Source organism: Zingiber officinale, chromosome 4A (genome assembly GCF_018446385.1).
Source record: "Zingiber officinale cultivar Zhangliang chromosome 4A, Zo_v1.1, whole genome shotgun sequence".
Lineage (NCBI taxonomy): Eukaryota > Viridiplantae > Streptophyta > Magnoliopsida > Zingiberales > Zingiberaceae > Zingiber > Zingiber officinale.
The window spans coordinates 108,540,150-108,568,105 of record NC_055992.1 but is presented as its reverse complement, the minus strand read 5'-3'; the positions used below and the strand labels follow the sequence as shown (position 1 = coordinate 108,568,105).

Here is a 27,956-nt window from a genome sequence, read left to right as displayed (position 1 = left end):
TCTACAGTCGTAAATCCGCCCACCTGTGAATTTGCATCTTCCACGCGCAGATTATATCATTAATATTTTTTTCACATGCATTCTCAATATTAATAATTAATATTTTTTTATTTGATAAATAATTACCATCTACAATCCTAAATCCACCCTCATGTGAATTTGCATCTTCCACGCGCAGATTATATCATTAATATTTTTTTCACATTCTCAATATTAATAATTAATATTTTTTTATTTGATAAATAATTACCATCTACAATCCTAAATCCACCCTCATGTGAATTTGCATCTTCCAAGCGCAAATTATATCATCAATATTTTGTTCATATGCATTCTCAATATTAATAATTAACATTTTTTTATTTGATGAATAAATTATTTAAGTTTTACAATAAATTGTTTTGAACAAAACATCAATCCAAAAAACTGACATGAATAGATGAATGGACCTAGTGCCGTGGTTCATATCTGCCACTAAATCTGGGTCCAAAATCTAATCAAGATTTTCGAATCGTTGTACACATCTCAAAGATTTACGCCGTTTTTTTTAAAAAAAATATATATCTAATATTCTGACATTCTGTGATAAATAGCAAGCGAAAAGGGAGTAGATCATATTATAGCCGTTTAGGGTTCATTCGAAGAGTTCAAATTTCAAATCGATCGGATGACGAAATCCCCCTTTTCTCTCTCTTTCTCCGCCTCCTTCCGATTAGAAGACGAAGACAAAAGAAGAGAGTTCGAGAGAGGGAGAGCCGCGATGAACACTCCGGCGACGGCGTCCTCGAGGACCCGATCTGCTACGACCTCCACCCGCGACCGCCGGGATGCCCGCAGCGGTGGCGACAGCTGCTACTTCCCCGGCTGCCGGAAAGACACCAACTGCCACTGCGAGATCTGCCTCGCTAGCATCCACGCCACCCGCGATCTCCTCCCCTCCGCAGTATCCTCCCTCCACCAGTCCTTCCTCACCAAGCTGTTTGATCCCCGGTCCAGTAAGGCATCGCTGGCGCCGGTCCCTTACGGCGACGAAAGCCCTCCTTCCACCCGCGAGTCCGCCGATTCCACCGTCACCCCTCCCTCTACGCCGCCACCCCGATATCCGGTTAAATCTAGGGCCGTGGAGGAGAAATCCGTCCAAAAGAAACATTCTTGGCCGCTTTTCTCCTTCCCCGTAAAGGTTCTCGTCGGGTTTCTTTTACTGTGGGCGGCGGACTCGGGCTTCTCGGCGCTGCTGTCCAAAGATTTCGGCCCCAAGCTGACGCCGGATGTGGTTTCCCGATTTGGCGAGGAATGCCGAGTCCTCAGAAACGATCTGAAGGGCATGTTGGAGCTGCTGCAGAAAAGACTGGAAGGTGTACTAGATGGGAAGGTTGCAAATTGCAGTTCGATCGATTCCAATTGGAAAATGAATCAGGTTCTCCTCTCCTCTCTCCATAATTATCTAACATCTCCTTCCAAAATCCATAAAGATGCTGCAATGAGAAACAATTGCTGCAGGATGATCAATTCTTGCTCCAGTGGAGGTGTGTGCTGCACAATTCGGTTGCAGAAAGAGTGAGCATTTGGGGAAGTCCCCTGAAAACAACAGGCCTGCTCGCCACAGGTCCTTCTCCTCCATCCATGACGCTATTATCCGGAAAGATCAAAGAAGTAACAATTCTAAACCATCAAAGAACTCTCCTTTATTAAATTTTCTTTCATCATTGCTTAAGCTTATTCTCAATCTGCGGTCTCAGTGGACAGATGGGAATCTGCAATCCACGACCAGAACGATCAACGGCAGCTCATGGATGTATGAGAGCTGCAGTTCCGCCGCGCTACATCTGAACGCCGAGACGTGGGTTTTACAGTACGAGCAGAGCGGCCTGTTTCATTTGCGAGGACTGATTCCCGTGGCTTGGGAGGCGCTGAGGCTGAAAACACTGAAGAAATTGAAAGGGCGAGTCTTTCGCATGCTGAGGCAATGCTGCAGTCTGGAACAGCATCAAGTAGCATTTCCAACATAGGAAGAAAGTACATGTTTGATTTGATGATCTCTATCAAATGTCATGGTGGTTAGTGACTTGAATTGAAATGTATGTAATGCTGACGGTAGCCTAACTTGAAAGTATTTCAAAGCGAATTTCAATGAAGAGAGCCATCAAGGAAAAAGGACCATTTTAAAAAACCTTTATTGAACAATAAAGTGATATAATAATTCCCATCCCATTCTAGTCAGTTCCAAAAGCATCAAAAGTTGGATACATGAGTTTCATTTCATCGAGTCACTAATGCTAATATTACATTGTTAGCGATATTCAAAGTATATCACTAAGACATGGAAATATAAGAAGCGATAGCGTCAAATTCTAAGTTCATGATACAAGGATTTGTTTAAAACCCCAGTGCTTCCAAGAGTTATACAAGCTCAGAAGCATCATCAACAGCTAAATATATTGACTTACTATCACCAAGAGCAAACACCATTAACACACATTTTTCACATGCTGTATCACCAATTACTAGGCTTCTGTGCCGATCACCAACAGAAGCAGCCCTGCAGCAAAAAATGTAGTTAAAAGATTGCCTGAAACATGAAACAAAGACAAAATAATTTAAACCAAGATGCCATGTGTACCTTAATGCCACATCTTAATCATTTAGTGACAGTGGGAAACGTGGCTTCCTAGAGTAGGAACTGAAGATGAGACCAAATGTGAAGTAGAACTAGAGAGAACGAAAGATAAAATCAACTACGGCTAATATGCATGAAGATAGACAAGCAAAAAGAGAGATATATGAAGTCCACTACACCTCACTTCTTCCTACCAAAAATCTGGAAGAAGGGACAAGGTTAGATCTTACTAACTTCTGAAGATTAAAACGAGTTTGAGGAATGAAAGCTAAGAAAAAAGGAGGAATTATCACAAACATGCATACAAAGCAAGGAGAAAATGAGGGGCATGCTTCTGAATTGCATATTCCGAGGGATAAGAATGCAGTTCCTAATTATTTCATGTTTCCCCCCCTTACCATGTGGACAAGGATATACAGAATAGATAACTTACAAAGGACTAGTCCCCATAGATCTTGCTCTACCTTGGAACAGCGGAATAAAAGTCATATACTTGACTAAGCTCAACACATGTTTCAACGGTTTATCCTACAATGGATTCTACTTATAAACAACCACTAAACTACTGCCACTTAATCAACTTCATCAAATCCCATCACAAGCTCTAATGACCCCAACAAACAATATAGGACATTACTTCTACCTGATTGCTTCTAGTAACACTTGCTTAATCTAATGCTAGAAAACTCAAGAAAGGATACACATACTTATGACAAACTACATACATAAGTACTCTAACGAACTTAAAGAGGGGCTCCCTCAATCATCTGCAATATCCAACTGGAGAATCCGTCTCAAGTTCTCCGTAGCAATGGTAGTGTTGAATTGGAAGTTGCTGGCAGATGAAGGGGATTCTCTAGTAGGGGAAGTTGGTGCAGATTTTGAGAGAGAGTGAAGTATAACATCAGATATCGGAATTTGAAGTTCTAGAGAAACACTACGCTTCTGGCGAAGGGAAAATGTAGGGATGGGCAAAGAACTGGGAGGAGGTGAGTTTGAGTAGGTAGGACCTGCCCACCGTTCAGAACAAGATGTCTTTTCTGTGAAGGCGTCTCCTTTAGGAGAAGGCGGGTTGTTCTGCGAAATGGTTTTCCTCTTCCTTCTTTGTTTTTGCTGTTGGTCTGAGTAAAAGCTGGGAGATTTCAGCTCACTAAGGCCATAGCAATAGCACAATCGAGAGGAGCGCGATGGCAGAACTCGAGTAGCAGACTCGAAGGTGCGGCAGCTAAACCCTCCAAAATCTCTCGACGGCTGTGACTTGCCTCTGCTGTAATATTTACTCCGATGCGATCCAACTACAACCACAGTTTCCATCCCCACAGATTGAATTTTTACCTCAAAACTGCTCACCTTCAGATTGACAGAAAAACATAGAAAAATCAGGAGATTTGCAAAACTTCAAGGATATGCGCAAATCGCGCCAGCAACAAAGAAACACGACTCATCTCAATACTTAAGAAAAACTCAAAACCTCTGCGTTCGATGTTATACCCGACAAGATAGAGTGTACAACAAAGAAACCACAGCCCATTCGATAAACAAGCCGATCAAACTTCCGTGGATCGAAAAAACTACTCAAATCAAAAACCAGGATCTCCAAAGAAAATTTTTCCGCAGACTAATCAACCAACCAAGGAAAAATGTAAATCCCTAAACCCAGATGGAAGCACATAAAACACATAGAAGAAGTACGGGATACAGTAAAGGACTCACGAGTTACCAGAAGCAGACGGCCAGAGCACCCGGATTTACCCACCCGAACGACCACAATGCCCACAGTCTAAGAGATCGAGGAATGACAGAGAAGGACTCGCAATCCCAAATCAGATCTCGATCATCTGAGCTCCGAGACGATTTCGTCTCGCTTCGCTGCCGTCGGAGACCCTTCCACGGACGTGAAGCTAGACTCAAAGCTGGATTTGAAATTCAATGAAGTCCAAGCGGAGTCGCACAAATTCTGCTATTCAGGCTCACTCGTAGGAAAGTTCCATGTGAGAAACAATCATGACCATTCACCGGGTCAGGAGAGCTCATCATCCAACGGGCACGGGTAAAGCAGCGGCTTTATTCGGACATAAAAGAAGAAAATAAAAATTCTGGAAATTAAAAAGAAATAAAAGTTCAGGCACGAAATAAGTCATCGTCGCTGCTTTATTGAGTAAAACGTAAATAAACTCCGAGTAAAAGTTTTTATTTTCTAGCCGTAGAAAATAAAGGGGGAAAAAATATAAAAATAAGGTGAAAATTTAAAGAGCGCTTCATATTATATTAATAGAATGATCTAAAAAGTTAAATAAAGAAATTAGATTATGGAATGAAAAAGTAAATATTATTTAAATAGAGAAAAATAATAATAATTAAAAAAGAAGAAAATAATAATAATAATGAAAATTTTAAGATAAAAAATAATGATTTGAATTTAATAAAATAAATAATTTATTTTAAATTTTAATTGATATTATACAAAAATTGATGGGCATTCCGTGGCGACTCTCTAATCCATCACCTCTCCATCGTGCCCCTCCTCTTCCCCGGAGGTCCTCCACGATTGCATTGGCAAAAGACCGTATCCTTCCTTCCTTCTCTCTGTCGCTTCTCACGGTCACCCCAAAGTCCAAACGTTTAGTTTGTTTGGAAGGGTTTAAGTCGCAAGATACAGCTAGAATGGTTTTTTTTGCTTCATTCTGTTCTATATTTCATGTTTTGCTTCATACTGTTCTATATTTAGTGTTTCTTTTATCCCTGGTTGAAGTTCTAGAGCAAGCTGATTTCAGAAAGAGTTTATTTGTGTATCAAATATTTGTCTAGTGTTTGTTAACGGGGTTACTATACTCACTGTAGTCTTTTTACTTTAGCTCTCATCTTAATAAGATTGTTTTGTTTGGTTGGTTTTGTCCTTAACATTACGTTGCAGAAGCTTCAAATTTACCGTAGAAGCTATCTTTGGATTCTCCACCGAAGTCTAAAGATGATGTTGAAGCCAATAAGCAGGTGATGATTTTATTCATTTTAGTTGTTTTTTGCAGAAGCTATCTCTGGATGCTCGAACATAGCTCGTGTTAGTAAATAGTTGTTTCTGAAATTTAGGTTGCTCCCGTCCATATTGAATCAAGTAATACTAATGCATCAAAGGTGTTGGTTCCTTCATTGTGTTTGCCTATTGTTTTGAGTTCATGGATGGTTGCAAATACTGTGTCCGCTTGTTGTGCACCCCTAGCCTATTTTTATGGAAGTGGTGAATTATGTTTAATATTACTTAGTTACTGTGCTTATCTACTAACTTTTTGTTCCTATCTATATGATTGTTATTTGTGTTGCATTTTTTAGGATATGATCATGCTTTCAAAGAGTGGAATGGTTACTCTACGTACATGAATCAATATACAAGTGTGACATATAACTTACACTAAAATATGCATAATGTCAATATACTTCATAACTGATATATGCAAATGTTGTAAATCAAATTAACTTATTCAAAAACATTAGTTTATTCTTCCAACTTTGTAAATTACTTTTTGTTTAGATTTCTAGAATCAATTTTGGAGTCATCCTCTGTGAAAGTTTTTTTTAAGCTCTTCCATAGAGTATTTTGGATGTTATGCTTGATAGCGTTAACAAATGGTTCTCATATGTAATAGTTTATAGTAAATTGGTTCTTTTATTTACATTGCGCTTCACTAATCAAATTGTTTTTCTCATGTATTGGAAGCGAGTTAATTTTTCAATATTTATGCTCGAGCTCCTAGTAAAGCAAACATATCCTATTGCTGTTAGACACTAAGTGTGTCTGTCCTCATGCATTATAAATAATTATTTCCCTATTGATAATAGGAAGTCTATAGAGACGTGCATCAAAGTTATGGATATTCTGCATATAGTGCTTATTCTTCTAATGGGACAATGGGACATGGTAGAAAAGTTTATGACCAGCAGCAGTATTGATATCCATTTACTCTTTTCTAGGCGATATCAATGGAAATGGGCTAAGAACCACGAGATCTAGCCACCAAAATTTACAAAATGTCTCACAAGGGAATGGAGGTTATCAGGACTCTGGGTATAATTCTGACAAAATTTGGTCAACTAAATTATGGTATGATGCTACATACTTCAACGGGCAGCATAGTCCAGCAAAGTTTAGATCTTCCTCTTACAGTTCATGGTGTAATGCTAACAACTCATCTGTAAGAATCCAGGGACAACAACTTATTCATATCATCGTATATAGCTTAAACGGTAATCGTTGTTTATGTAATTTCAAAATCTGCCTGCTTTACATGCAACCGTTTGCTGGTCATATATTGGATGACTTTCATAATCATCATGTGCTTCCTTTTTAGAGTATTTACATTTATGCTATATTTCTTTGTTAGCTAAGGTTAACAATTATATTACAAATGCTTGTATTGTATTTACTGTTTATTCATATATTTCCCAAGGAATGAATGCCCCATGGCCAACATCTAGAATGCGTCCAATTATACCTTTGGTTACTAGCAGAACGTGTGGATTTGGATATGGACATTCAAGTATGTTTATGGATGGAATTATCACCCTTGAGGTCATAGTAATGATCATGAATTCAACGAGTTAAACAGAGGACCAAGGGCAGTCCGCTCGAAGAATCAGAAGGTTGCTGGGCTTAATCCAGTGATTTCTAGTGAGAGTCAGAAGCTATCTTCATTTGGGAATGAGAACTCCGGAGTGCCTCTAGATAGGGAACAGTACAACCGGCTAGACTTCCCTGATAAATACTCTAATGCAAAGTTTTTTTATCATAAAATCATACAGTGAGGATGATACTTCACGAAAGTATGAAGTACAGTCCAGCACCCTAATGGGAATAAGAAGCTGGATGCCGGATATCTGGAAGCTCAGGAAAAAACCAGGGGATGCCCTATCTTTTTTGTGAGTATGAGGATCATGTATCAGAAATTGTCTTTGCATTTCTCAGAAAATTACCTTAGCAAGATGTATCATTGATTCAGGTAACAATTTATCGGTATCGCAGAGATGGTTGGTCGTGTAAATTTCAACAAGACTGCGGACTTTTGGCAGCAAAATAAGTGGATTGGCTGCTTCCCAGTCAAGTGGCATATTATTAAGGATGCCCCAAATAGCATTCTGAAGTATATCACGCTAGAGAACAACGAGAACAAACCTGTTACCAACAGTCGAGACACTCAGGAGGTATGTCAGATTATGACATGTATCAGCACATAAAATACAATTGATTTTTGCTAATCATATCACGCAGGTGGAGTTAGAGAAGGGCCTCCAGATGCTCAAGATTTTCAAGGAGCATATAAACAACACATCTGTTCTTGATAATTTTGCCTTTTATGAACATCGCCAGCGGTCTATGCAAGAAAAAAGGGCAAAGCAGCAAGAGAAGCAGGCAAGTTGGAATTTAGTGTAGTGTAGACAAATAATAATAATAATAATAATAATATAGCTAACTATCAATATGTTTCAGGACTGGGATGGAATGATCTCACCTGATGCTGGTGATTCAATGAAAACCACCAAAGGTGCAGCAAATGGTGATGCCAATGGCGTCTGAGTTGTTACCCCCTTTTTAGCCACCGCTGCAAGGCTTGATTGTCGATGCATTCTCTTAGTCAATGCTTTCGAATGATTGGCAGCAACTGGAATCCAGATGAGATAACTGAAAGAAGATTTGATAGTGGAGACAAGATTTTGCCGATAGATGAGAAAACAGGAATCCAGCCAACAGCTGCTTTGCTGTACTTGGCTAGTTTTGGTCTGTTGTCCTGTAAATTGAGATAGATTTGCTCTTATGACCAAGATAGGCTTCTAGTTTTGGTATAGCTGCCTCCTCCTGCACGTTGAAGCCAAACCATATCTATGGAATTGCGATTGGCATCCTCTTTACAATTTTTATATATATTTTTTTTTGTTTTGCAAAATAAATGGAAGAAAATATCCCAAAAAATTGTTCTTTCCTATGCACGGCGCTCCTTTCTGCTGGAATACAAACCCTAACAATCACCCTTGAAAAAAGAAAAAAAAAAATCATCAGAATCTAACTATATGCAACATGCATCGCTAGAAAATTGCATTTCTGATTCATCTTTGACTTTATTTTGCAAACTTTCCAAACTCTGTTCTTAGTTAACTGCCAGGTAATTTTATAGTCGTATCATACTCCTAAAGCAAAATATATTTTAGAGCTCTACATGGTTAAGTATCCAAACACGTCAACCATAATGTGTTTAATGTATACAAAGCAAAACCCAACGATTTTGATCTTGGCAATTCAGCCAAAAGGTTGCCAGCATACAAAACTGGTATTAAGATAAATTTTGATGATGCACCGTTGCCAGCAAAAGGTGATCTAAATGAATCCACTGTTGCAATTGCCTTTAAAATGAAGGAACAAATGCATTCAATAACGTCAATGATATGTCATGCTTCTGTTGCCCTTAGGAGGGAAACCTTGACGACGCGGTTGAGAACTTCTTGATCTTCCTTCAACTTTGCCATTGTCTTCAGTTTCATCTTTATCACCCTCCCCAATCTTATCGAAATTAAAATATCCCCTTGTAGCCGAATAATCAAATGGTAGCACGCTAGGATTATTTGCAGGCTTTCGTGATGTTCTAGGATTCAGTTGGTTTTGAGAGTTCCTTCTCTCATGGATCGACTTAAAGCACTTGTCAAAGTTTATGATAATGTCGACTGGATCATTAGTAGCACTAGATCCAGGTTGATCTTCTCCACCACCGCCAGTGTCGGGATGAGCAGAACATTCCACATGATCCATGACATTGTCTCTTGCTGAACTATCAATAAGAGTCTGCTCACGGTCACTTTTCGTATCCAGTGGTATGACCTCCTCAGCATGCATTTTTGGAGGATCTATGTCCTTGACATGCAAATCTGAAGGCTCCTTGTGCTCCACGACATGAAAATCTGAAGGTGTGTCCCCACCAGAAAAATGATAGAATGGGAGAGCTACACTGGATTTAATGTGCTCGACTTTACTAACATTCTTACCCTGGAGGATGAAAACAAAAACATTATACAAAGATAAGATGAATTTACTATTGATATGGCAGGGGAAGTTACTAACTTCACAACTGATGTTGCTGATTTACAAACGAAAAAAATAGCAACCATAAAGGAAAACAGTGTCATGAATTTTATTAGTGAAGTAATATTGTAAATTTGACTAGCCAAATAGTCCAAATAAACACTGAAGAATCCTGGTTTAACTCCAAAGTTCAGCGACTCTCAAGTTTCACTTTCTTAATGACAGTGATCCTGAATCTGTAGCAAGTATAACTTCTTCATAACTGTTGCTTATCTGAGCCTTGGAAAAGTATCTCATGTAGCTTGTCAAGTTATGTGATTAATCCATGTACTCATAGATAAATTCTCTCTTATACGATAGTAAAATAATTGCCAAGCTACAACATTTCAACTGATTATGAAGTCACAAAGAATACCTGTCTAAGGTGACCCACTTTATCAGAGGTAAGCACTTTTCTAGAGGAAGAATTTCCAAATAAGGCTCCAAAAGCACAAGTAGGTTTATCCAATAATTGGACGGCGGCAATTTCACCCTATAAAGATATCCAGAGAAATCAATCAACTTGATTATCAGTAAAAAGACAGAAACAGCTGGAAAGAAACACACTTGTTTTTGTGGAAGATGTTCAATGTTTTTCTTATCCCTCGTTTCCTTCTTTATTTTTTCAGTTATCTCAGGTTGCATCAATGAGCACTGAATTTCAAACAATGGCAAAGCATTATTTTCTTGCTCCATCATAGTAGCCGGCGTGTTCCCACTTCTTGGCCTTGAGATAGATTGTTTGGGGCAGTCTTCTACAACATCTGTAACATGTCCAACTGTTTTAACAGTTTCAACACTTGTTTCCGTAGCAATGCTGCTACTCTGATCAACATGTTCAGAACTTGTAGATTCCATACGTTCATCAGTAGCTGGGATTGATCCAGTGTTTCGGTTATCTTCCATATGCTGCAGTATCAGTGTATGCAGTATTAAAGAAAGGTAAATATTTGGAACTATAATTTTGATATCTTGAGAATGCCCATAACTTACTGCTTCTAGCCGCCTCTCCTTTAGCTCTTCAGCTATCCCCTCGAAAGAAGAAGAACTGGCAATTGAACGCTTAATAATTTCAATTACAGAAAGCAGATGGCGCTCAATAAAAGGGTGCTTTGACTTCACCAGCCGTCGTAATTTTACAGAAGTAGTAGGCATCAGCCTTGCTTTTCAATCAAACAAGATAATCATAATGAATAAGTTCTGATGTAAGATCTGGAAGATCAGCAAAAATATTCAAATTTTACCAATCTCAAGTAGAGTTTTATTAGGTAATATATATCCAGTACTCTCATCCTCTGCACGTGCAATACTATCTCTCCACTGACAAAGACCCTGTTTAAGATGCATGATTGCCATTTAACTCATAGAAAAGGATTGGTCATGCAAAAAAAAAAGTAAATAATGAATAGTAGGGTATTCTAAGAAATCGTCAATAACTGCAAATTTTGATTAACAGTTGCGGAGTTTTTTTTTTTTTCCAATCCTATGGATTTCTAGAAACCTCATGAAATTGATATTTGGTTATCTTCTTTTACAAGAGAATTCATGTGAATTGGAAGGATTTGAACCCGAGGGTAGAGAGGGGGTAAAAAAACTCAAACAAAAAGATGCGTCTATATCACTTAGCTTCTCCATGAACATTACTAATATACCATCTATTCTAATGAACCATAGGTTACGTTGCAATGAAAGAAAACTGTTTTTTAAATCTTGTTGCAACTGGGTTCTCCTTTGACAATATGAAAGCTTATGCTTCTATAGTTATCGAACTTATGATTAATAATAAAAAGTATCGCATGCTTGAATTTTTATCCTACATCCCACACTGATGCAAAGATATGGATTGCATTATTTCTAGTTAATATTATTAATCTTATGCATAATATATTAGGAATATTAATGTACAAGACTAATTATCCCCTCAAATCTCAATATGATAATCCAACTTTCCTCTGCATTGATATACCATGCCACAGACTTCTGGAGCTAATTCTCCTATTAATATATTTCTAAGATGTGAACTCGAATACCAAATATAATCTGAGAGAAATAACAGGTATAATATGTTAACATGTGTCTCTGTCCCAATATCAGATGAATCGATGTGCTGTTTCTAGCTACAACAGATAAATACTTAATTAAAGCTATTTCAGCATATCATCTAAGTACTTGAATGATAAGATCTAACACCTCCTACTCCCCAGCCAACTTAGTGGACAGCTATAAGTTAACCCCGTGATTTATCTCCCTTCATATAACCTAGGGATGGACTGTGAGGGGCGCCTGGGGTGAGCATAATTACCTTTTGCTACAATTGAATGATAAGATCTAAAGAATTAATAGGCGCATAAATCATGCTTTTATCTGAGAAATAATATGCCAACCGTGTATTAGTGTCAAAAGCACACCAAGAATACCTATCATGCTCAATCTCACATTTATTTCAATTGGAAAGCAGATCAGTGATATATAAGTAAAATGTCAAATATACTTACAGCTGCAACTGCAAGTTGCTCTGAATTTAAATCAATGTATGATAACCTGTTGACGATGTCAAAAGAGAAAAAGGGTAAGAAGAAGAGGGGAACTTTATAAAAAGGATTTGTAGCAAATTAACGTAGACGAGAAAGCTGGACTTCATTTGAACAGCAACTACAAATTAAAGAATGGTAGGAATGACAAACCCATAGATGTTAAGATATGATGTATCTGTATAAAGTTCTTTCTCATAAAGTTGCATGCAGATTTCACCAGTGCGCTTGTAGACCTGAAAATAGTCACAGTGAATAGAATTATGTTACACAGAGAATCAAATAAGAATTGTCTTACACAGAACAGAAAAGATACTGCATAAATAATATTCATTTTGTGCTTAGACTAAGTGGTTGTTTTCAATTTATAAATGACTACAACAAATTCACCTCCAATAAAAGATCGTTGTCATCTGATGATTCTGCTAGCAATCTTCTCTTCATCTGATCATATATAAAAAACAGGTAATGTGTATCTTCTCTGGCATACCTATAAGAAGCGACTATAGTCAGAATCTTATAATAGTGGGTAAATACAATAAAATGAAGTATTTATGTTTCAACATAGATGAATAAAAAAAAACTATATGGAAAGATTAAATATTTTGCACTCTACTTTAGCATTTCATCTGGAATAGGGCGCAATCTCCAATCTGCATTCTGGTACCTGCATCAATTGACTTATTAGCTCAAAAAAAAAAAATAGAAATATAATAATAAATTATTTAATAGAAGAATGATAAATTTCAGAGAGCTACTCTTTGTTAGCATTTACTCCACAAAAATGATTCAGAAGATACTCCAGACTGTTCCTTTCCAATTGCAATACCCTTGATGCCTGTATAAAGAAAAATAGATAATACCAAGTTTCTGAGAACAAGAACTCAATGTACCTAAACATAAGCATATCTAAACTGCAAGCAAGACAAATCAAGGAAAAAGAATTGCAGAACCCTGGCTATTTTACTACCCTACCACATTGAGCATGTCACATTACTGGGGTCACCATTATTGGAGATTTTGAATCCTGAATGTACCACTAGACAATCATAACCAGTAGCCCTTTAGCTGACTAGGGTAATTAGATCTTCAATTGCAATGGATAACAGCTGAAAATAGTACATATTTCTAACACTTAAAATGTTGAAAATTCTTTCGAAAAAAGTCTGGTAGGACTCATCTATTCTAGAATTTACAAAAGTTAAACCCATAAAGAAACTGGTGGAAATGTTTACCTGTCCAGTGTCAAAAAGGTTGCACACATATATGCCAAAATCACATTGCAGCCAAATGATATCACGATCAGCCCCATGCATTATCTAGAGTAGAAGGTCAACATAACAAAAAAATTAAGTTATAAATTTTAATCAGTTTTGAAAGGAAATATAAACTACCTTTCTCTTGGAATGATCTTTAAAAACTTCTCTCAGGTGTGGTCCAATATGTATTCTTAACTTGAGGGTGTCAATCACAAAATCTTCAGCTCTCGTAGATATTTGCATCAAACAGGTGAGCCCCTGGAATGACCGGTACTGGTTGTGTTCCAAATCCACCTGGAATGGAAAATTTTAACCATCAAACATATACAAAACCAGTAATAAATTTCAGTTTTTAAAGGAACATATTTTCCGATCTTTGTATCAATATATTTCCTTACAAGTATGAGATGAGCCAATATAATGAGTGTATGGTTTTGCCAATAAACATGTATTCGAAGTAGAAGCAACAAACATTCTTCACATTTTATACCCTGACAACTGAGTAGAATACAGTTCTACAATAAACTTTTCTTAGTAATTATTTTCACAAAAACGATGGAAAAATAAAAGAGTGGTGGAAGATGAGGTTTTTTCATCAACTTTTTAATGAAGGTTTAGGTAATTTAAGTAGATCAAATGAATATAGAAATTTAAATTTTTATCGTAGAATTCAAACTTCAGAAATAGAACAAGCTTTAAATGAAATGCACAATGAAAAGTTGTTGGATCAGATGATATTCCGATAGAGGTATAAAGTGCTTAGGGAAACAAGGTATTAAATGACTTACAAAATTATTTAACATGATATTGAAAACAAAAAAAAATGTCAGATCAATGGAGAATAAGTACTCGAGTTCCCTTATATAAGAACAAGGGAGATATACAAAATTGTGCAAACTATAGGGGTATTAAACTAATGAGTCATACCATGAAATTTTGAAAAAAGTAATAGAAAAAAGATTAAGGAAGAGTCCACGATGATCAAAAATCAATTTGAGTTTATGCCTGGAAGGTCGACAATAGAAATTATACATCTTCTTAGATAATTAATTGAAAAATATCGAGAGCAAAAATAAGATCTACACATGATATTCATTGCCTTAGAAAAAACTTATGATAGAGTCCCAAAAGAAATTATATGGAGAATTCTAGAAAAGAGAGGTGTTAGCATAACATATATTGAACTAATTAAGGATACGTACAAGGATGTAACGTCAAGAGTAAAGACTTGAGGCGGAGTAACTGAAGCATTTCCAATAAAGATAGGGTTACATTAAGGATCAGCTCTAAGTCCCTATCTTTTTACACTAATTATGGATGAACTCACTACACATATTCAAGACACAGTATTGTGGTGCATGTTGTTTGCAGATGATATTATTTTGGTAGATGAAATAAGTAAAAGAGTAAATGCTAACTAGAATCTTAGCGGGAACACTAGAAGGAAGAGATTTCAGACTTAGTAGAATAAATACAGAATATATGAAATTTATATTTAGCAATATTAGATATAATGAGACAATTGTTAAAATAGGAGATAACGAGTTGCCCGAAATCGAGAACTTTAGATATTTAGGATTATTTTTTGCAAAATGATGGAGGGATTGAGAGAGATGTTTTACATAGAATACAAATAGGATAATTGAAATGGAAGAGAGCGTTGGGTGTTTTATGTGACCATAAAGTACCTCTAAACTTAAAAAAAATTCTACAAAACCACAATTAGACCTGCTATGTTATATGGAGCTGAATGTTAGGTTATTACTCGAGCATATGAACAGAAGATGAGAGTTGTAGAGATGAGGATGTTAAGGTGGATCTGTAGATATACGATAATGGACAGAATAAGAAATGAGAGTATTAGAGAGAAAGTCGGAGTTGCATCTATTAAAAAAAACCCCGAGAGACACATTTAAGATGGTATGAACATGTATTTAGACAACCGATAAATGCTCCAGTTAGACGATATGAAAATATGGCAAACACATATATTAAACGAGAAAGAGGAAGATAAAAAAAGACTTGATTAGTAACAATAAAATAAGATAAAATTTATTTAAATATAGATAATGATATAGTTAAAGATAGAGCTCAATGGCGTAAAAGGATCCATATAGTCAACCCCACCTAGTAGGATCAAGCTTGGTTGTTGTTGTAATTATTTTCATAAAATTGGAAAACATTAACAATAGAAAGTTATTATGCAGGGTCTCCTCAAAGCTAAGATAAAAAGTCTTGCTTCAATTTCTCAAACACCAACTAGCCACCAGCTAGTTATTCCACGAGTTATTCTCACAATAAAAAAGCTAGTGTGAATCGATAACAATATTCCAGTAGCATGATCACTTCAGAGTTAACATAAGTAGTTGTGTTCCTGAACAAAATGAGATAAAATCCACAGTCAAATCACTGGCATGGCTGACTCAAAGCCAGCAGATGAATTAATTTAGTGATACTTGTATACTAAGTTAATCAATAATCATATAAAATATAGAATAACTACTATTTTTAAACATAGTGACAATTAGACCACATGAACCACCAACAGCCTCTATAAGGAAAGAGAAGAATACAATACTAAGTCCACAGAAAACTCTGGAAGGCACTAACCGCAAATTCATCTACACCCTGCAACTTAGCAGCTACCATTTTCAAGTCATTCACACCTTCCACCAGCTTAAACGGAGTGCTCTTGAGAGGAAGAGGTTGAATAGGGTCACCTTCACACTTTCTATCAACAAAGTCCACAACAGAAAACTTTTCCTGTTTATTTAAGAAGAGCATAATTTAATTGTATAAAAAAGAAACTGAAACACTGTGGTAAACAAGACGTATTTACTATAACAAAAAAGATTTATATCAAGGGATCAAGTTTTTGAGAACTTGAGTACACCTGATACACATAAAATTTAGTTGACGATTTGGATGTCCATATGAATAAGAAGAGACAGAGTGGGTCCCAACTCTCTTCCACTATCCCTTTCCTTTTCCCAATCTAAGTAAACTTTTACCCTTCTCTCCCCACCCTTTACCTTCTCTCCTTTTCCTCCCCCTTCTAAGGAACAAATAGACTCGAATTCTAATAAAACTCAACCCTAATGTACAACAAAAAAGAGGTTGGGATTATAAGAAACTATCTATTATTAAGCATTTAAATTTATTCGGTACATTAGGCAATGCTAAATAAGAAGTCACAACCCTAAGCTTGATTTGTCGTTATGAGGAATAAAATAGAATGAGCTAGGTCTATAACACATCAAGTGTCTTTCTGAAGTTCCAAGAAAAGTTGTAGAGATAAAGAGAACCAAAAGATGATACTAAGAAGCACATTAAAAAAAAGTGTCAACCATGTCAGGATGCCAATGTTATGGAATGATTTATACACCTAGTCCATTAGAGACTCAAAGAGGTACCCACCTTAAATCTGCAAGTGATGAAACCTATGCAGAAAAGCTTATTTATGTACCACAATATATTGATGATCCTTGGAGCATGTTGAACACCAACAACAACTACTCATTTGACATCAACAAGATAACTACGGGCTAACCAACAGAGACAAACATACAATGTGCAAATGTCTTTTCATTATTTACCGTTCAGTATCTTACATTTCTTTGAGATTTCACAAAATACTGACTGTGGCATCCAAAGTATTACCTCAAGAACACCCAGTAAGGGTCACATAACCTTATGAAACTACTACACTGCATGACACTCCGCTGATTCGATATCCACATATGTGCAACTTAATTTTTTGGCAAAGAAGGTAGACGGATGATGTCACCTACCATAATTGCACAATCACAGGATATCATCACTTATACAGCAGTACAAATTTATAAAGATTGTTAAAAAAAGGAAACAATTTGTGATATGAATATTGATAATTTCACTTCAAATAAAATACCATAGCTAAGAGATAAAACAAAGTGAAGAAGGTACCAGTTTATGACTACATGTTAACCATCTAAATATGAAAAGGGGGGGACATGGAAAATACAAAACATTTGATAAACTGACCAGCGGATGAATGAACCGACTTCCATCTGTGCTCGTCTCCAGCCATACATGATCAAAGGGTTGATTCTTGTTATTTACTATTATGTTATACTCATCTTGTGGCCGTGGAATGGTCGGAATGTGAAATGGCACTTTCGAACGCGCTTCTGTTGTCCTCTTGTCCTTCGTTGCTACATTAACAACTGACGAAGAGCACGAGGCAGGGAAGGCCTCATTTTTGTCCGTACTGCGTGCACCCCCATTCTTTTTCTTGTTCTTCCCGTAAACCAACATAAACCCGCCATCTTCCAGTTCCATTGCCGTAGTTTTCCCACCCGACTCTTCCTCCTTCACCTTCAAACTCTTGAACTCGTCCATAGAGATTGCGACCCGATCGATCAATTCGTCGCTGAGGCCGACAAGCTAGTCGTATGTCTCGTCGAGGTCCTTGGCTAGCTTCGGCGGGCGATGCTGCTCAAGGAAGACTCGGCTTTCTCTTTAATCTCCTTGACAGGGAACCCATCGAAATTGAAGAGGAAATGGAAGTCCTTACCAACAGGGATATTCCGGAAGCAGGCGGAAGCCTTGGTTATCGCAGCAGCGACGGGGCCGCCGATCAGTGTGCGGAGGCTGTCCGCCTTGTGTTTCAGTGGCGAATCGGCCTCCGGGGATCTTCGCTCATGAATCGAACGACTACTGTAGGAGGTAAGCGGTCGTTAGAGCATTAGGGTTTGTCGACCGCCATGGACGTGATTGAGGGGTTTCGCATCGGTGAAAGGAGATCTAAAAGCCGAGCTGTGGAAGCCAACGATCGTGGCTTTGAGTTAAGCGGTGCTCGAACTTGTGCTTTTTATCGTACTTATAATTGCTATAACATAATAAAATTATTTTAACTTAATAACCACAAATATATTAAAATATTTTTTTTCTAAAATAGTTTTAACAACTAAAATTAGAAATAAAACCCCACGAATTATAAAATATAAGAATAAGATTTTTTTTTGATTAAAAATTGAAAGAATAAATGTAAAGCTAATATGGATGTACAGCTGTAAATAAGAGTTTTAGGCAGGCTATTAATGGAGGCGTAATTCATTAGATAAATAAAATGAGCGATTAAAGCGAAAAAAAAGACCTTTTAAGAGGCTGTGATTAGCTTTAATAAGAAAGACTATTAATGAAAATTCAATCAATTAAATAAATACTCAGACTTTTTAACAGTCTTGTGAGGTTGCCATGTGTTTTCTGTTAGACACACATCATTTATAAGGTTCCAGTGAGACTCTTTGAAATTTAGGGGACGACATTTATAAGATGAAATGAAGGATAAGATAATATAATATTTAAGAGCAATTAATGTAGCGAGAATAAATAATATGTCACTATTACAAATAAATAAAAAAATAATTTAATTAATTTAAATATTTACGATGATATTTATTTAGATACTGACGATAATTATGAATTTGAGGAAATCACTTGCTTCCTTTTTTATCTAATCCACACTCGTATCTTTTAGACACGGTTTAGAGTTTCCGAGTTTTTTTATATATAAATCATGAAATAAAAATGATATTTTAGGTTAGTTTAATTGTTTTTTTCTTAAAACGTTTACTAAGACCGAACATTTTACCGATTCCCCATTGTGAAAAATTGAATTTTCAAATTGATCCACAAAAGATAAAAGTCCCGTATTCTCACGCAGGATTTTGTCAGGTGTACCCCTTTGTCCAGACGGTTGGGGGTGCAATTTCTGATTAAGCGAGTAATCTTAACATGCCCAATCCACCGTCGTCGAAAAAGAGCGCATCTGAATCGCAGCCACTAGTCGCGTGCGCACGAGGGGAGCACGTGGGCTAAGTGCCGTGTTGGGTGACCCACGAGTCTATAAGTAGCGGCCGATGCCTCCGCCTCTCATCGCCTAAAGTCTCAAGAAGCCCCGTATTGGGAGCGATCTCTGTCGCGATCCCCTCTCGCGCAATCTCCCATCCTTGGGCACTCGCAAGCGGAAGCGCTATTCCTTTCTCTTCTCCCTCACCGGCTTGATTCTGGTGAGATCTCGTCGCCCTGATTCCCTTCTTCGCCCTTTTGATTCATGAAATAAAGCCCTAGGGCCGCCCGCCAGCCGTTCGTTTGGAATTGAAACCCTAGGCTTCGCCCCGCGTAGGATTGTTGCGATTTGCCATTATACGGTAGATTGCTTGACAAGAGAACCGTTTGGTTGTCTCTGCAATTGGTTCTTCGAGCCCCTGATTCATAGCTTGGCATATAGAGCAGAACTGTTGTTCTCGCAATAGGGCAGAAAGTGCTTGGTTGTCAATAGGCAATTCGTGGCTTGACATGTAGGCCAATTCTGTATTTCCTGGATGTTGATAGCCTGCGGTAGTATAGATCAGGTAATCATTTCTTTTCCTGTGATTGCTTCTACTACTTATGATGGTTAGATAGGTTCTGTAGTCCGAACAAGGGTTTTGTTTGGTTGATTAGCGTATCCATTCACAGTAACATCTTTAACAGTATTCAATCAAACTTTGTGTGATGTGGATGCGTCAAGCGACCACGAACAATTACAATGATCAGAGATGCATAGCTACTGCGTTTTTGTCTGCTTTATAAGTCCACACTAAAGTTGCATTTAATGACAAAACAATTGAAGACCTTTATACATCAATTATCTAGATCAGCATGGTCTTAATACATTTGGTGACTGGATTTATCTTGTCTTAACTCCAGATCGTTTGTTTCTCTAAGTAATGCTTTGACCTTTTATGTAAACAATAGAAAACTAGAAACGTCAGTTATTGAGTCATATTTGTTTCTTCTTCTTTAATTTCTGATGAAAATTTTCCGTAGAATTTTCCCTATCATTCTTAACTGTCTCATCGTCTAAAACTACACAAGTCTAGGACATTTACTTTCATGCAGAGTGACAGTTCAGAAAAAAGGCAAGATTGTTATGCCTTTTAAAAATTCACATACTCATTTAAATGTGAGAGTATATTTCTATATTTTGTTCTGATATTTTTATGTATTTGCAGAAAGTTTTTAAAGAAGTCAGTTTCAACAAATAATCCTGCAAAAGTGCAAGGTGAAGCTTTGTGCATGAGACTTTAGTATAGTGTAATCCGATAGCTTTTATGTGTGTACATATGAAATGGGTGGTTCTGGAAGACTTCTATTTGATCTTAATGAACTACCAGAAGAAGAGGTAAATGTGGACGATTGCCCAATCGTTTATCAGCCACAAAAATCTCTTCCAGTTTCCACGTTGAACAGTTCAACTCTTTTGCCATCATCTGAAGCATGTCAAAGGATACAGAATAACCATGCTTTCACACATGCGTCGATCGGTTCTTGTTTTCAACCTTTTGTCAGAAAAGAAGTGTCAAAGAAACCAAAAGAATTTGAAAAATTAGGAGTTGAATCAAATACAGACCAAGCTTCAACATCTGTGGCTTCAAGTTTTGAAGATGTTAACAAAATTAACATACTGGTCCAGTCAGGTTGTCAGGGTGGCCAGACAGTTGAAAGAGAAGAAGGGGAATGGTCTGACATGGATGTCAATGGAGATGATAATGCTAGCATTTCAAGCAATAAGCAAGAGATACTTGATGATGAAACTACAGAGAAGCAGATAATGAATGAAGAAAGTCGGTCTTGTGGTAAGGCTGATGGTAGTGGTCATAACAATTCTAGTCTTTTGGGAATTACTGTTAATGAAGTTTGTGAACCAATAAGAGATCCGAATGAGAATCTCCCTGTCTCAGAGAACTATGCAACTTACAATTCTAGAGTAGACGCCCCTGTTGATGGATTTGGGGAATCTTCAAGTGTAAAACCAAGAGAAGTTAAAGGAGTTGAAGCAAGTCATGCTCTGAGATTTGCAAGTAATCCTGTTAAGAGGCCTAAAATTGATGAGCACAAGGAGGCAATGTTGGGTAAAAAGAGAGCCAGACAAACTGTCTTCATAAATGTGGAGGACGCAAAGCAGGCTAGTTCAATGAAAACAACCCCTAGGAGGCAGACTTCTTTTCCAGCAACAGTTGTTACCCGAACTGTTAAGGATTCATCTCGTGCTAGTACTCCTGTTATTGAACGAGGCACTGAAAGGCCAAATACTAAAGATCAAAAGCAATCTGACTTCATGAGCACCGAAGGTAGTTCAACTTTGGAATCAGGTAACCTGAAAAATGAACCAAATGGGGATGCCATTTCAGGTCCAGGTCGCCCAAAGAAGCTGAATCACAATGAGGTTTTTTCAGAAACATATCCCTCAGTTTCAAAGCAGGTCCCTTCGAAGCAGTCTGTGGACACCAGACAATTCACAAACTCTTCTGTTTCATCTAGGAAGCCTCTTGTTTCTGGACTAGGCAACACAGATCAGAAATTAGGGGTAAAAAAGAATACTTCTTCCAAGAGGCAGAATTCAATCAACCATCAATACCAAGATACATCTGTAGAACGTCTTCTTAGGGAGGTGACAAGTGAGAAATTTTGGCATCATCCAGGTTAGCACATGCTTTACTGATTCTTAGCCCTGACCTTTTTCATCTCATGGCATCCTTTTTTTTTTTTTGTGGAGGAACTTTTATGAGTTGTATTTATGCTACTGTTCAGTTCCATTTTCATGTGAAGTATTCATTCAGTCATTATTTTTATTTGGCTGATCAGCAGTATGTTCGACATCTCAATTTTAGATGTAACTTAGTTAGTACATAGATATACCAAGTTAAGTACTCCAGGCTCCAGTATTGCAGTATGCACAATATGCATTCTATTACTGCTTGCAAAATAAAGTTTCATATGACATAGGTGATTTTTCTGTGTTTCAGTATTCAATCTTATCATGTACTTGAATTCTCCCATAATTTATTTTGTCAAATACTTGTCCCTTTCCAGAAGAGACAGATTTGCAGCGTGTTCCTGGTCAATTTGAGTCCGTTGAAGAATATGTGAGAGTTTTCGAGCCTTTGCTTTTTGAGGAATGCCGAGCACAGTTGAACAGCACCTATGAGGAGCTTCAGGAGAATACAACAAGGGATGCATATATAATGGTTCGCATAAAGAATGTTGAGAGAAGAGAGCGAGGTATGCACATTGCAATTTATTCTAGAAATGGCCATGTGATTAAGTTTATATATTAATGTTGGTTCAAACAATATATAGATAAAATAATCAAAATTAATTTTAGGAATGGTACTTCTAAGTGATTATGATCTTTTGCATTTCCAATTCCTGGCAATGCTATTCTTCTTTCACATGCCTTGTAAAATAGTTAATCTTTGTTAGGCTAGACTAGGTTGGTGATAACATGGCATGCGAAATAAATTTAGTATTCCTAGGAGTTCAAGAAGTATACTTGTTGATCTAGTATCATACTGCTAGTGTTTTTTCTAGTCTCTGAAATTTGACTTTAAAGATTGAAAGTAGTGAATGTTGATGTGGTGATTATAGCTAGACTATATTTTTATTTGACCTAGAAGGTCTTTGCTGAATTATAGATTGAAGAGAAAGTTGATGCCCTTTTTGCTACATATAGCATGATAGTTTAGCAAAACTTTCTGGTTTTATAAAATCCAATGTCACACAGATTTCTGTTGTATTCTGATTGAAATAGTGTTTGAGTGCTCGTCTGCTCTCCCTCCTTATTGCTTAATGTGTGATTACTGCATTTTCTCATGGATGCTTACAAGAATTTTATGGTGATTCTTGCTATAGACCCAAGTTGATCACGGTTGGATCTGTTACCTGGATAACAGAATTGGATCGATTTTCTCTGGGTACAGAACTTGCCTGGAAGATAGTGTGCCTGTTTTATGCAGGTCAAGCTAGCCTGTAACCTTGAAGTATATGTTCTGCCAAAGAACAATACTCGCTGCTACAGTGTCTGGCTGAGTAATTTTTCTTCCAGAGAATGTTGACGGTACAAGTAATAACTCAAATATTCATTAACTTTGTCTTCCTTTCTTGCTGTTATTGGATGAGACATAAGTTTGTTAATTACATTTCTTCCTTGTTTAGAGTGTTGGCAAGTTAAGAGGGAACCAGCATTAAAAAAGTAGCATAGCAGATAGAGACGAGAAAGCTGCCTGATGTGGGATTTCTATTTTCTAGAAGACAGCAAAATATCACTTCCAATTAATTTAGTATACCCAATAGATGATAAACTGTATCTATAAGAACGCTGATTAAGATCATATGGACATCTTCAGGGACAATTGTTTGATACAATAAAAGAGCTGAGATTTTTGCCTTATTCTTGGATCGAGTCATTTGCATTTTGATTATACTGTATCAACATGATAAGGCTACTGTTCTTTCATACAAATTTTCTCTAGTAATGCTTCCTTTTATGTTCAATTCAGGGTGGTTCGATGTTATTGTTCTTCCAGTTCATGAATGCAAGTGGAATTTTAAGGAAGGAGATGTTGCTGTTTTGGCATATCCAAGCTCTGGTGCAGGTTTGATTTAGTCTTTTTATTATCATGTTCCTTTTTTAGTAGTAGATTGGTGCATATGGATGAATGTTCTACTTAATTTTTGAATTTTGAAATGAAAACACTCATTATGTTGAATATGATAGTTTATAATAATTCTTACATAATTTATTGTGGCTTGGAAGCAGGCAGATCAGGTAGAAGAGGTAATTATAGTACAAATGATGATGATGCTGAACACGAGACTCCCGGACGTGTTGTTGGTACGGTAAGGCGACATATTCCTATTGACACACGTGATCAGCCTGGAGCCATTTTTCATTTCTATGTTGGCGACTTGTATGATTCTAGTAGGTAATATCCATCTTTAGATATTTCAAAATATAATTTCAATATCATTAAGCACTGGCTATCTATATGCATATATGTTGTTTTAGTTTGAAGTTGACGTAGACAAATATATATAGATATATTATTCTTTTTTAAGAAATTCTTCCTTGGACTGGCTGTATCAATGCCAACTGCAGTCTTTTTATGTTGCAGCAAGTCTGATGATCATATCCTGAGGAAGCTTGAACCCAAGACTACTTGGTACCTAACTACCCTTGGTTCCCTTGCCACTACTCAGCGTGAATACATAGCTCTGCATGCTTTTCGTCATCTTAACACCCAGGTTACATATACTACCTTAAATTGAAGATTTAAGAATTTTCTGGATCTGATGCTAATGTAACCAAGTTAAACAGATGCAATCTGCAATATTGAAGCCTAGTCCGGAGCATTTTCCAAAGTATGAAGAGCGGCCACCTGCTATGCCTGACTGTTTTACTCAAAATTTCGTAGATCATCTACATAGGACGTTCAATCTTCCACAGTTGGCTGCAATCCAGTGGGCTGCTATGCACACTGCTGCTGGTACCAATAGCAGAGGAACTAAGAGACAAGATCCTTGGCCTTTTACTCTTGTTCAAGGTCCACCAGGAACTGGAAAAACACATACAGTTTGGGGAATGCTTAATGTGATTCATCTTGTCCAATATCAACATTACTACACTGCACTGCTCAAGAAACTTGCGCCTGAGAGTTATAAGCAAACAACTGAGATTAATTTAGTGAATGCCAGCAGCGGATCAATAGATGAAGTCTTACAGAATATGGACCAAAGTCTCTTAAGGACTCTTCCAAAACTTTGTCCAAAACCAAGAATGCTAGTGTGTGCTCCTTCAAATGCTGCCACAGATGAGCTGTTAGCAAGGGTTCTTGATCGTGGCTTCATTGATGGAGAGATGAAAGTTTATCGACCTGATGTAGCTCGTGTTGGAGTAGATTCACAGACCCGAGCTGCTCAGGCAGTGTCTGTTGAGCGAAGAACTGAACAACTTCTGCAGAAAAGCCGTGATGAAGTAATTAAATGGTTACATGACTTGAAATGTCGTGAAGCTGAACTGGCACAGCAAATAGCTCGCCTGCAGAGAGAGCTCAGTGTTGCAGCTGCCGCTGGTAGGTCGCAAGGATCTGTAGGTGTTGATCCTGATGTTCTCGCTGCTAGAGATCAAAACCGTGACATGTTACTCCAGTATCTTGCTGCAGCCATAGAGAACAGGGATAAAGTTCTTGTTGATATGTCACGATTCCTTATACTGGAAAGCAAATTTCGTTCTGGGATTAACTTTAATATGGAAGATGCTCGAGCCAACCTTGAAGCAAGTTTTGCTAACGAAGCTGAGATTGTTTTTACAACTGTTTCAAGCAGTGGCCGGAAAATATTCTCTCGTCTCACCCATGGATTTGATATGGTGGTTATTGATGAGGCTGCTCAGGCAAGTGAAGTTGCAATTCTCCCACCACTGTCACTTGGTGCTGCAAGATGTGTTTTGGTAGGTGATCCACAGCAACTTCCTGCAACTGTTATCAGTAAAGCTGCTGGAACTTTACTTTATAGCAGAAGTTTGTTTGAGAGATTTCAACAAGCTGGATGCCCGACACTATTGTTATCTGTTCAGTATAGGATGCACCCTCAAATTCGTGATTTCCCATCACGCTATTTCTATCAAGGACGTCTGACTGACAGTGAGAGTGTTGTTAACTTAGAGGATGAGGTTTACTATAGAGATCCTCTGTTACATGCTTATGCATTCTATGATATTACACATGGAAGGGAGTCACATAGGGGAGGATCTGTCTCTTACCAGAATGTTCATGAAGCTCAATTTTCTCTAAGGTTGTATGAACATTTACAGAAGTTTGTCAAATCAAATGGTGGGAAAAGGGTAACTGTTGGCATAATTACGCCTTATAAATTACAGCTTAAATGTCTTCAACGAGAATTTGAGGATGTGCTCAAGTCTGAAGAAGGCAAGGACATATACATCAATACAGTTGATGCATTCCAGGGTCAGGAGCGTGATGTAATTATCATGTCGTGTGTGCGTGCCTCAAATCATGGAGTGGGATTTGTTGCTGATATCCGCCGAATGAACGTTGCCCTTACTCGGGCTAGGAGGGCCTTATGGGTAAGCAATTTTCTTAAATTAAGATACCATTTTACTTGATGTACCTAGTTTTTCTTAAGCTCTTAAAATATCTTTGTTGAATATTTCTTTTTGATTGCAGGTGGTTGGCAATGCTAATGCGCTCATGCAGTCTGAAGATTGGGCTGCATTGATTGATGATGCTAAATCAAGAAAATGTTTCATTGACATGGAAAGCATTCCAAAGGAATTCTTACTGCTCAAAGGATCTGCTACTGCTCCTGCAAAGCCGACATTAAATAGCACAAGGAGTTCGCGAAGTGGTCATAGACAAAGGCACTTAGATGTGCTCCCAGAACCCAAGTCTGGAACACAGTCTGAAGAAGAAGATAAGCCCAACCATTTCCCATCTAGAAATGGAAGCTATAAAAATGTAAAGATGAATGATGCTTCATTAGATGATATTGGCCATTCAATCGAAAAGTCTAAAAATCCTTCTCAGTATAGCATGTCCAAGAGGCAAAACACTTCTGGATCTTCAAAATGAGAGATAAACAAGTTCACATCTGCAGGCATGTCTTTCTTCCATCATTGAGTTTATAATTTTCAACTGTCTGGCAAGGCCAGGGAGCTTTGGTCTCACAGGCAAGACACTTTTGGTCATGGCTCGTCCACGATCACTTGGGTGGATAAATATGTGATACATGATTAGGAGAATGGTCAGCAAGATGATGATGGCTTTCCTGCCGCTCTGCGCCAGAGGTGGGAAGATCCGTGCTGCACAGGGCCTGGAGACCAAGCACCTCTTGATCCCCATGTAAGTTTTATGAAGCAAAATGTATTTTGGAAGGAACCTTCCACTAACAGCAGACCTTGTTCCTACTGCCAGTTGAATTGCCACAATTTCAGACCATCACACGTTGATAACGACAGGGATTACACGGTTAGTGCAGTGATATCTTATTGGTCTTGGACGATCATCAGGTAAATAACATCAAGCGATTACACAGTCCCGTCATAACTTCACATATTTTCTGTGCAGTATAATGCTTTAGGTTAAATTCCTTCTGTACAAACTGAGTTGTAGATCAAACAGTATCGGAGGGTTAACCTGACGGTAGGGAGATTGGGAAGGCGGCTGCTTTTGTTCATAACCTTTCTTTTTTTTTAAGCTGTATTAAGTTGAATAGTTAATTAATTCTTTCTGTAATAGTGTACGAGAAATGCTCTATACAACAATTTGTCAAATTCCTAGACATGCATGCATTTCGATACCGTCGATCTCATTGACAAAAAATTTACGCAATATTAAGAAGTTTTTTTTCCCAAATACCCTTGAAACTTTAAAACTGTCAATGATATGTACTACACCACTATTTCGTTCAAAGACTCAATGGAGCTATTGGATAGAGGTAAAATAACAAAAGAATAAATTGCAAGGTTTATTTTGAAAATTTTAATGGAAATTTCCACATATCCCGAAGATAATTCTCATTCAGCCACCCGGTTGACAGTTTTGAACGTCACAATGTACGCCTCT

The 27,956-nt window shown here is 37.5% G+C and overlaps 4 protein-coding genes and 2 long non-coding RNA genes across 11 annotated transcripts; 3 read left to right on the top strand and 3 right to left on the bottom strand.

Moving 5' to 3' along the window:
* The first annotated feature begins 603 nt into the window (after window positions 1–603).
* LOC121970524 lies at window positions 604–2,131 on the top strand. Its single transcript, XM_042521298.1, has 3 exons — window positions 604–1,417; window positions 1,501–1,653; window positions 1,740–2,131. Exons 1-3 carry the CDS (start codon window positions 668–670, stop codon window positions 2,007–2,009), a joined length of 1,173 nt encoding a protein of 390 aa, XP_042377232.1. The 5' UTR covers window positions 604–667; the 3' UTR covers window positions 2,010–2,131.
* Window positions 2,132–2,226: 95 nt separating this feature from the next.
* Window positions 2,227–4,572, bottom strand: LOC121970525. The gene is made up of 3 exons (XR_006108945.1): window positions 4,331–4,572; window positions 2,621–3,967; window positions 2,227–2,539 (listed from the first exon to the last, which is right to left on the bottom strand). It is a non-coding gene; the product is annotated as an uncharacterized LOC121970525 (long non-coding RNA).
* A 593-nt stretch (window positions 4,573–5,165) lies between these two features.
* On the top strand, window positions 5,166–8,227 carry LOC121973541 (YTH domain-containing protein ECT1-like). Its single transcript, XM_042524950.1, has 5 exons — window positions 5,166–5,608; window positions 6,584–7,528; window positions 7,632–7,810; window positions 7,878–8,018; window positions 8,097–8,227. Exons 3-5 carry the CDS (start codon window positions 7,634–7,636, stop codon window positions 8,181–8,183), a joined length of 405 nt encoding a protein of 134 aa, XP_042380884.1. The 5' UTR covers window positions 5,166–5,608; window positions 6,584–7,528; window positions 7,632–7,633; the 3' UTR covers window positions 8,184–8,227.
* LOC121973542 lies at window positions 7,609–8,475 on the bottom strand. Its single transcript, XR_006109652.1, has 2 exons — window positions 8,119–8,475; window positions 7,609–7,980 (listed from the first exon to the last, which is right to left on the bottom strand). It is a non-coding gene; the product is annotated as an uncharacterized LOC121973542 (long non-coding RNA).
* A 349-nt stretch (window positions 8,476–8,824) lies between these two features.
* LOC121970523 (protein RRP6-like 2) lies at window positions 8,825–18,335 on the bottom strand. 2 transcript variants are annotated; one of them, XM_042521297.1, is made up of 15 exons: window positions 18,062–18,335; window positions 17,530–17,979; window positions 16,117–16,269; window positions 13,642–13,800; window positions 13,483–13,566; window positions 13,006–13,085; window positions 12,864–12,914; window positions 12,638–12,737; window positions 12,401–12,483; window positions 12,212–12,257; window positions 10,961–11,048; window positions 10,710–10,879; window positions 10,284–10,625; window positions 10,093–10,209; window positions 8,825–9,641 (listed from the first exon to the last, which is right to left on the bottom strand). In XM_042521297.1, exons 2-15 carry the CDS (start codon window positions 17,884–17,886, stop codon window positions 9,039–9,041), a joined length of 2,433 nt encoding a protein of 810 aa, XP_042377231.1. In that variant the 5' UTR covers window positions 17,887–17,979; window positions 18,062–18,335; the 3' UTR covers window positions 8,825–9,038. The 2 variants fall into 2 exon arrangements, with proteins under 2 accessions (XP_042377231.1, XP_042377230.1); XM_042521296.1 differs by having other exon boundaries at window positions 17,530–18,335.
* A 1,089-nt stretch (window positions 18,336–19,424) lies between these two features.
* Window positions 19,425–27,672, top strand: LOC121970522 (probable helicase DDB_G0274399). 5 transcript variants are annotated; one of them, XR_006108944.1, is made up of 10 exons: window positions 19,587–19,904; window positions 20,547–22,016; window positions 22,408–22,596; window positions 23,874–23,969; window positions 24,134–24,299; window positions 24,489–24,618; window positions 24,692–26,458; window positions 26,559–27,233; window positions 27,306–27,359; window positions 27,459–27,672. XR_006108944.1 is itself a non-coding variant. In XM_042521295.1 (8 exons), exons 2-8 carry the CDS (start codon window positions 20,663–20,665, stop codon window positions 26,961–26,963), a joined length of 4,107 nt encoding a protein of 1,368 aa, XP_042377229.1. In that variant the 5' UTR covers window positions 19,425–19,559; window positions 20,547–20,662; the 3' UTR covers window positions 26,964–27,672. The 5 variants fall into 5 exon arrangements, 2 of the variants coding, with proteins under 2 accessions (XP_042377229.1, XP_042377228.1); XR_006108942.1 differs by having other exon boundaries at window positions 27,306–27,672; XR_006108943.1 differs by having other exon boundaries at window positions 26,559–27,359.
* Window positions 27,673–27,956: the final 284 nt, after the last annotated feature.